The sequence below is a fragment of the Hippocampus bargibanti genome, linkage group LG15, assembly GCF_051943395.1.
Source record: "Hippocampus bargibanti isolate YZ-2025 linkage group LG15, ASM5194339v1, whole genome shotgun sequence".
Classification (NCBI taxonomy): domain Eukaryota; kingdom Metazoa; phylum Chordata; class Actinopteri; order Syngnathiformes; family Syngnathidae; genus Hippocampus; species Hippocampus bargibanti.
Window position 1 is genome coordinate 7,860,551 of NC_142748.1, and position 8,658 is coordinate 7,869,208.

At 48.6% G+C, this 8,658-nt stretch overlaps 2 protein-coding genes across 3 annotated transcripts; both read right to left on the minus strand.

Annotated features, from left to right (window-relative positions):
* Nucleotides 1–118: 118 nt before the first annotated feature.
* On the minus strand, nucleotides 119–6,276 carry noc3l (NOC3-like DNA replication regulator). 2 transcript variants are annotated; one of them, XM_089014910.1, is made up of 21 exons: nucleotides 6,189–6,276; nucleotides 5,429–5,633; nucleotides 5,249–5,354; nucleotides 5,034–5,188; nucleotides 4,885–4,953; nucleotides 4,667–4,797; nucleotides 4,423–4,584; nucleotides 4,263–4,356; nucleotides 3,393–3,568; nucleotides 3,200–3,328; nucleotides 2,991–3,122; nucleotides 2,828–2,908; nucleotides 2,159–2,259; nucleotides 2,007–2,079; nucleotides 1,864–1,927; nucleotides 1,724–1,795; nucleotides 952–1,133; nucleotides 749–877; nucleotides 591–688; nucleotides 442–526; nucleotides 119–375 (listed from the first exon to the last, which is right to left on the minus strand). In XM_089014910.1, exons 1-21 carry the CDS (start codon nucleotides 6,195–6,197, stop codon nucleotides 259–261), a joined length of 2,370 nt encoding a protein of 789 aa, XP_088871036.1. In that variant the 5' UTR covers nucleotides 6,198–6,276; the 3' UTR covers nucleotides 119–258. The 2 variants fall into 2 exon arrangements, with proteins under 2 accessions (XP_088871036.1, XP_088871035.1); XM_089014909.1 differs by having other exon boundaries at nucleotides 120–375; nucleotides 4,667–4,800.
* Nucleotides 6,277–6,606: 330 nt separating this feature from the next.
* Nucleotides 6,607–8,484, minus strand: LOC148887488 (uncharacterized). Its single transcript, XM_089014912.1, has 5 exons — nucleotides 8,194–8,484; nucleotides 7,899–8,058; nucleotides 7,763–7,821; nucleotides 7,607–7,700; nucleotides 6,607–7,489 (listed from the first exon to the last, which is right to left on the minus strand). Exons 1-5 carry the CDS (start codon nucleotides 8,371–8,373, stop codon nucleotides 6,672–6,674), a joined length of 1,311 nt encoding a protein of 436 aa, XP_088871038.1. The 5' UTR covers nucleotides 8,374–8,484; the 3' UTR covers nucleotides 6,607–6,671.
* Nucleotides 8,485–8,658: the final 174 nt, after the last annotated feature.

Below are 8,658 nucleotides of genomic sequence, written 5' to 3' on the forward strand. Positions count from 1 at the left end.
AAAGTGTGCTTTTCGTTTTCTTCCTGAGATCATCCAACAAGCTAACGATGACGATGTCGAGATACAATGCGACCACGCCCTCAGCTCCGCCCAAATTTATCCTCCAATGATGCGCGAGCACGTCAATATCAACGCTGATGTGATATTTTAGTGGCGAATGACCACCTGACAAGCATCAATACCTAAAAAAAAAGTTTAATAAAATATTTTATAGAGGATATCACACACAGACACACACGGCATGTGTGCGCATGAGAGTCAGTGTTTGTGTGTTATCGTGAAGTCAAGCTCCGCCTCCTGACTGCAACGCAAACTGTCATCAATGAGTCGCTGCAGATCGCCATCTAGCAGCGAGCGATTCACTCCGAAAAATTCCTGGAAGAGAAAAAAAACAAGTAAAAAATAGGATTTTGGCGCGTTTATGTACCACAGTTAACATACCTTCTTCTTGTGTTTTGGCGCGGCGACCGACGGGTTAAAGGTCATGTCTTTGACATCATAATCATCATAGAGCTGCACCGGCGGCCTGGATCGGAAGTGGTCAAATGTTAGCGTAGCAACAAAGCGCGCTAGGCGCCGCGTATTTGTACCTGCGACTCAGTTCCAACGGGAGGGCGCCGATTCCTTCGCTGGGGGCGCCGCGACTCAGATGGGACGCCAGTTGCCGCACTACCGGGTGGAAATGTCTCTGCGAGGGCGTCGTCAAGGTCGTTAGCTAACGCTAATGCGCCTTGCTATGTGCACGTACCTGCAGTGCGTGGAGCTCCCACAATGCGGTGTTGTGAGCGTTGCAGTGTTCGGGCTGTTGTAGTTCGGGAAGGTACAAGCCGCTGCCCTGGACTTCGTTGTCCAGCAGGAAGTCGGATCTTGGAAACGACTAACATCACACCAAAAAAAGTCACCGCTAGTTAACATGCTAGCTGCTCGTCACGTACGCTAACGAACACTCACATGCAACGCGGCCCTGGCGGCGGCGAGGAGTCCCACGCTGGCGTGCGACTGGACGTGTAAGCTGAGCGCGCTGATTCGCTTGATGAAGGCCATCGCCCTCTGCAGGCTCACCTTCTTTTTGCGGCGGATCAACATGGCGTCCAGGCAGTGGAGCACGATGACAATTTCGTCATTGGGAGTTCCTGAGGGACACGATTGCCATTTACAAATTAGTTCGGTTTTGTTTTTTTTTTGATTTGGTGCCGATAAAGCGCAGGCCAGATCTCTGGCAATGTTTTCCCCTTCCACAAAGGGGGCAGCATTTCCCTTTTTTCCATGTTAGCGCTTTACATAAACCAATATGCATGAATTGCATTGTATTTTGGACATCCGCCCTCATTTCAAACTCAAATAACTCCAGATACATATAACTTAGGAATTAACTATTTATTTCTGATGAAAGAAGAGCGTCTAAGGTTTCTAACAATGCATTGAACGTTTATGTCATCCTAAAAGTAAATATTCTGTGGGTCTTGGAATTTAAGTGACAATGACAAAAACCCTGGCACTGTAGTGGACATATTTTTGCATATCATCTAGCAGTGAATAAGTTAAACTCCGCCCCTTTTATGATGCAGATTGGCTTTAAAAAAATACAAACCGGTCAAGTCTACTGGTGTCGCTGCACCTTTTGTGTGTTTCAATTACTTCACTGGAAGCCTTCATTTGTCTTAATGGCTCATTTATAATAATAATAATAATAATAATAATAATAATAATAATAACCACCCACCTGCATGCAGCTGTGGCAACACGGCGTACAGCTCTGAGTAAAAGTTCAAGGGGTCGATATCGAGGACGTCACCTGCCACGCAGAAACGCTGACATCACTAACGGCCGCAAACGTACTCACGTGCACGCACGTGCACGCACCTTGTCCGGATAGGATGGTGAAGACGGTCTGGATGCAATGAAGTCTCTCCCGATTGGTCAGATCCTGCACGGCAACGAACAATCAAATTCACTGGTCGGGGTATTGGGTGGTGACGAGTGGGCGGAGCTTGCGTCATACTCACCCCCGATTGGATAAGGCCCTGGAGCACATTGAGGAGGTCGTCAAAAAACTCCAAGTTGATCAAATGGGCAAAACTGACAGGAAGTGACATCAGAGAGAGTGTGTGAGTACGGCGGGCGAACGGGGTGACTCGACGGGGGGTGTTCGCGTTACTTAGCCAGCCCCTCCAAGACGGCGGGGAGGAGGACAGACTTGTGAGCTCGCTTCAAAATTCGGAAGTAGATGAGGAAGACGATGTTCAGTGTCTCCGTGTGCTGTAGGAGGAAGAAAAAGAAAATGGCGGTTTCTAATAATAATAATAATAATACATTTTATTTCATGAATAATAATCATTTCATTTCTAAGCGCCTTTCAAAACTCTCAAGGTCACTTTACAATCACAGGATCAGTTTTTCTGTAGGTGAGCAGTGGCAGCCACACGCGCCAGCGTTCACTCAACCCAGAAGTAACTCAAATAGACGGAAAAGCTAGCTAGCTAGTAGATAGTCAATAGATAGCAAATCGTTAGCCAGCTAGACACTCAGCTAAATAGCTAATAGATAGCCAGATCGATAGATAGCTAGCCAGACAGATAGCTAAGCCATCTATATAGGTAACTAGATAGCTAACAGATAGCCAGCTAGATAGTTAGCCAGATTTAATAATTAAAATAACCAATGGACATGGGTACAATCAGATATCAATAATGTCGATTGTTTACAAGTGTACAAGGGGTCCTTCCTGGTCTTTTTACATTATGTTGCTCACTTGAGCTATCTAGCTGGCTATCTGGCTCGCAACCGAGCTAGCTATATATGTGCTATCTATTTCAATCGCCTTTACCATTTTCATCTTTTTTTCTTTGCTGTCCGACGCTTCGGCTTCGAGAAGCTCGTGCTGCAGTTTCTCCTCCGCCTTCTTCCACTGCACCGAGGCGAAAATAAACAAAGAAAAGGGGGTTAGCGTTAGCTAGACGGGCGAGCCGCTAACGTCGACGTGGGCTTACCTTTCGCTTCATGCGTGACAGTTGGTTCTTCTTGTCTTTGTGGTGCATGACCTTCACGGCTGGCGTTATGTCCTGCAGGTCCTTTTTCACCAATACTTGCTGGATTCGCACGCTTAGTAGCGTTTGCAGCACCTGCTCCGGTTCACAAACGGCAAAATGTGATGCCCTTCAAAATAAAAGGGGAGGGGTTTTTTTGTTTGGATTTTCACCTTGGGCTTGACGTTGTAGTTGAGACTTTTAACGAGGCCTGAAATGACGCGCACGGCGGCCAGCGAGGGTCCGCCGACCTTGTCTTGGCGAAACAGTTCGGTGAAGGCGCGGCAGCACTGGTCAGACACCTGAGCGGAGAGATAAGATGGTCAGGCGGGACAAGACGAGATGTGACAGAACGAGGTCACCCACCGTTTTGAAAGGGTCGTTCAGGAGAGGCGCCAAGGCCACCAGGATGTTATTGTGGAAGTTGAAATGCGTGGTGGCGACGAGCAGTTCGCAAAGGCAGCGCACGGCCACTACGGCCAGGCCTGAGAAACTGTCCAGAGAAACCGCTTGGCTGGGCTTGTTCTTCTTCTGCTTCCAATCTGCGCGCAAATACAAATAAACAACAGTGTTTTTTTTTTTTTTCGTTTATGGCCGCCACAAAAATGGACAAAATCCGACTTAAACGGACAGTTAGGACACCGGAAAAAAAAAAATTGTTGGCACACAAGACAAGGAAAATCCGACTGGACCCTCTGGACCCTGCTCACTACCTTTTCCAGCGACTCCCCCATCCATGCGCACCAAATCCAGCAGATATTTAAACAACTTCTTCCCCCTGTCGCCATTAACTAGCTATACAGTCATCAAAATAGAACTGTATAGTAATATTAATAATAATACATTTCATTTTTAAGCGCCTTTCAAAACTCTCAAGGTGACTTTACACTCACAGGATACGTTTTTCTGTGGGTGAGCAGCGGCAGCCACGCGCGCCAGAGTTCACTCAACCCGGAAGTAACTCAAATAGATAGAAAGCTAGCTAGCCAGTAGATAGTCAATAGATAGCAAATAGTTAGCCAGCTAGACAGTTAGCTAACTAGCTAGATAGCCATATAGCTAATAAATAGCCAGCTACATTGCTAGGTAGCTAGACAGATAGCTAATAGATAGCAAATGGATAGGAAATAGATAACCAGCTAGGTAGCTAGCCAATAGATAGCAAATATATTGCCAGCACGTGACCAGCTCTGAATATATTTACTCTATTGGATATGGGTCGGGTCGTGACCTCACCTTTGACGCACTGTTCCAAATCCTCCAGGTAGAACTTGTACTGACTCACCAGGAGTTCCTCAAACTCCCTCAGCTGCTGAGTCTCCTTCTTAACCTGCGATGATGACATCATCATCAGCCCGCATCCTCATCGGGATCATCGCAAACGCCGATGCGCTACCTTAGCGGCTTTCTCGGTGGAGGTCAAAGGTCGAATCTTGTAAGACGGAATGATGTCTTTGAAAATTTCCATCAAGGAGACCATCACCAACTTTCGGACCGTCACCGCCATGCAAGGGTCCACCTCCATTAGCATCCCGCGTAGCTGCTTCACGCACTTCATCTGCACACGCGAACAGACGTGACGCATATATGATGAAAATTTACACGCTTACAAAACACGCTAAGGGCAGCGGCGGTCTGACATTGGTGGTGGGGTTGGAGATGACGGTGGATGCCAAGCGAGCGATGGTCAACTTCCGGTCTTGGATCTTGCGTGTCCTCACTAGCTGTTGCTGCGCCGGCGTCAATCGCGCGTGGGTCACCAATTTCGGCTCTGCTGTAAACAAAACCGGGCCATGTGATTGACACCTCGGTCGCTATGGTGATGATTGTGTTTCAAAGATTGCTGCCAATAGGTCACCTGTGCTGATTTCAGTCTCCTGTGTGGGTTCCTCTTCCTCTTCATCTTCGTCGGGCTCCTTGGTCACCGCTGCACATGCGCAAGTGAGAAAATCAGTCGGAGATGGTTCGAATTCGTTTAGCGTTCGGATATCGGCGGTCGGACGTCACCTCTGTGGATGCTCTGCGGGATGAGTCGTGTCTTGTCTTTGATGGGCAGCAAGTGTATGACTTCCTCCTCCGGCGCGGCGGCCATCTTTCTGGGAATCTTCTCATAGCCTTGGACCACTTCAGACTTGCGCTTCTTGGCGCCGTGCACCGGACCGCTAAGACGTATTTGTGTCAGACATTTTGGAAATATATATATATGTGTGTTAATGTGTTACCTTGACGACAGATCCCTCCTGAGGAACGACGACATCTGCTGTAGGTCGCTGTCATCCATCATGTCAGTTGGCAAAGTCTCCAGAAAGTCTTCCTCCTCTTCTTCATCTGACATCATACAGTCGGTAAACACACACGTGTTATGAAGGTCACGGTTCAAAATGGCATGCGCGGAGTCTCACCGGGCTTTTTAATGGTGGCGTCAAGCGGGGGCGGCGTGCCCTGTTCGGCGCTCTTGAGCGCTTGTCGGATCTTCCTGTGCTCCTTGCGCTGCTTCTTGGTGGAGTTTTCTTGCTTCAACTGCCGGTTCTTCATCTTGTTGTCCAGCTTCAGGTTGCTGGTCTTCACCAACCGCCGGAACGACGGGCGGCGCTTCTTTGTGCGAGCCTGACACCAAAGATACATCGCGGCCATTTTGTTGATAGTTGTGGCTGGTTGTAAGTATGCTACATCATTTCTTTTCACAGTAGCCCGATGACACAGTGAGGTTTTCATTTTTTGTGGTGCTTTTGACTTCAAGATGGCGCCGCGAATACTACTTCTTTCTTTCCTTTCATAACTTTGCTGTTGTAAAATGTAAATTTCTCCAGTGCCAGACTAATACATTTTAAGCAAATCCAGTGGCAAATTTATGCCAAACATCTGCAAGTGATCTGCTGCGGTGATCCTTTGCTGACAGTCAAACAACTGAGAATGCTGCAAAAAGCAGTATTTTCTTTGTTTTGTTTTTTGACAGCACCATGATCCCATAGTTCCCAACTTAAAATATGCTCCAAATAGCCTTTATTAATAGCCAGTTCTTTATTTACGGCGTAACCACGACGAAAAATGAAATCCAATCGTTTAAAGTGGCTGAGAAAGTTGGACGCGATCAAACAAATTGATCAAAGCTCCATAAATAAATGCACGTCACTATCGATTATTTTTGCAAGTGACACTCACCGGAGCCATAATAATAAAGGTGAAAAGCCTTCAGGTAGATGGAAGACAAACACGAGAATTTTACACGCGTGGAAACAGACACCTTGACCCGGAAATGGAAACGCCAAACCAGAGATGGAAATGTCAGCGCTAATAAAACAGCGACGCTTAGCGGTTGGAGGGCGCACTGCACCATGTCGACTGAAATGCTAATGTTTACAACTCAGGTTTGAAACGAAGAAACGCAATAGTGTACACAAGACAGAAAGTAATAATTAATTTCACAAATAAATAAATAGGGCACGCGCACACACACACAGACACAGGCTAGTTACTAGCTTAGTTTTGTTTTCATATAACCAAACCACAAATGTGCCGAAGACGCCACAGGAATGCAGCCTTTCTTGTAAAGAAATACTTAAACAGAGCTTTTTTTGGGCAAATGGAAAACTTTATTCAAATAAAGTCGAGGATGTGACACATCCAGGCAGCGTTCGTTGTGCACTAGCTATAGCCGCACTTGTGCGTCTTGAGGTTTCGCCCGTTAGCGTAGCCTTTCCCACACTTGTCGCAGATGAAGCGTTTGCCGCCGTCGTGCACGTGAGTCTTGTGCGTGCGCAGATGGCTTCCCTGAGTAAAAGTCTTGGAGCAGATGTCGCAGGTGTACGGCCGCTCGCCCGTGTGCACGCGCATGTGTAGCTTTAGGCTGTTAGCGTTATTGAAGGTTTTAAGGCAGGACGTGCAGACGAACGGTCGTTCGTCCGAGTGCGTGCGGCCGTGCGTGATGAGGCTGCTCTGCTGGCTGAAGGTTTTACCGCATTGGTGGCACGCGTACGGCCGCTCGCCCGTGTGCACGCGGCGGTGGATCTTCAGATTGACCGCCTGCCGGAAAGTCTTTCCGCAGACGTCGCAGGTGAAGGGCCGTGCGCCGCTGTGCACGCGCAGGTGGTTCTTTAAGTTAGCGGCGTGCCGGAAGCTTTTAGGGCATTGCTGGCACTTGAGGGGTTTCTGGCCCGTGTGGATCAACTCGTGGGTCCTGAGCGCCACGGCGCGCGTGAAACCTTTCCCGCACACTCCGCAGCAAAACGTCTTGATGCCCATGTGGCCGCGGGTGTGCCGTCGCAGGTTTTGTCTCAGGGTGAATCGGCGGCCACACAGCTCGCAGGCGAACGGTTTCTCCTTGGCAGTTTCCTGTCCCAGGTGGCGGCGTCGGGCCAATTGACTCGGAGACAATGACGCCTTCCTCCGATTTACTCGGACCGCAGGCTTCTGCGTGGCTCCGTCGTTCGAGCTAGCAGGAAGAGCTGCGTCCAGGCCGGCACCTAGCATGCAACAAGAATACAAATAGAATTGTGCTGCTGCTACACAAATGGCTAAAGAAGACATTTACGAGTCTTCTTTGACCCTAAATACGGCTGAGGGACATTTTGTGTTCTTACGCTCAGCAATGGCATCCAGGTCCACATGTCCGTGTCTGTCTTTGATGCTCACGGCCAGGATCAATGGCGGTTCCTCCGGTGGTTGGTCTTGCTTCTACAAATCCAATAGCAAAGTCAGCCAAGCGGGAAGGTGAACAGACGAGCATTCAGACTTACATCAGCTGGATCGGGAGAGTGGCGATGCGGAGCTGGGACGCCGTACGAGTGTTCCGCCTCTGCGTGGGCGAATACGGGAAAAACAGTTTAGCTTAGTTAGTCGTCACACGTCAAGTAAAATGACGTCAGCACGTACCCACACGGGCATTGTTGAGGACGCTGACAATGGCGACCTGTGCCGTCTCGCCGCCATGGGGTCCTTCAGCGACCGGTCTCGGTTTGACGTCATCCACGATGTTGACGATCTTCCCCAAAGCCTCGTTTGCTAATGTCTCCAAGATGGCAGCAAAGCACACCTGGAACAAACCTGAATTTACTTATTTGGCTTTAGAGCACATTGAAAGGCAACGTAAGATGGCCGCCATTGGCTTCGTATATGCAATATTGTCTGTTCATTCTCATGTTCGGATCGCGTTCACCGGGAGACTCACCAGCCTCTCACGACTGTCTTTGCGTACGCTGTCCGCATGCAGAAGTTGGTCTCCGGGGCGGAGGTCGACAGGAGGGCCTCTTCCGCCTTGCTGTGGTTGCTGCTTGTGGAGCTCGGCCACAGCGGCGTGCACCAACGCCTGCATGACGGCGGCCAACTGCGCGTGCAAGTCCGCACGCATGTCAACAGCTAACACAACCCGATAACTCTTGTACTTACTTTACTTGTCCACTCATTTCAAAAATTTCCCAAGATGCCACACTAACCTTCCGGATAATCGCTAACGTACACATCGAGGATTCACTTCCGAGGAAGGATTTGATTCCGTTTCCAGGTCATATTTCCGGAAGTGTCAAATTCTTCGTCCCCCTCAAAGTGTAGTGTCTAAATTAAAACACTTGAAAAAATCACATTCACAGTTTACTTAATTTTAATGTTTTTCTTTCGGTCTACATCGCTGCTTAGT

What these genes read in the sequence shown, in the direction of transcription:
- noc3l (XM_089014909.1), bottom strand. An exon ending in TGAACGACCCTTTCAAAACG is followed by an intron (nt 3,329 to 3,392) that starts GTGGGTGACCTC and finishes CTCTCCGCTCAG; the next exon opens with GTGTCTGACCAGTGCTGCCG. An exon ending in CCGTTGGAACTGAGTCGCAG is followed by an intron (nt 527 to 590) that starts GTACAAATACGC and finishes CTTCCGATCCAG; the next exon opens with GCCGCCGGTGCAGCTCTATG.
- LOC148887488 (XM_089014912.1), bottom strand. Translation starts at nt 8,373, where the DNA reads ATGCGTGCGGACTTGCACGCGCAGTTGGCCGCCGTCATGCAGGCGTTG. An exon ending in AAGACAGTCGTGAGAGGCTG is followed by an intron (nt 8,059 to 8,193) that starts GTGAGTCTCCCG and finishes GGTTTGTTCCAG; the next exon opens with GTGTGCTTTGCTGCCATCTT. An exon ending in CCTCAACAATGCCCGTGTGG is followed by an intron (nt 7,822 to 7,898) that starts GTACGTGCTGAC and finishes TCGCCCACGCAG; the next exon opens with AGGCGGAACACTCGTACGGC.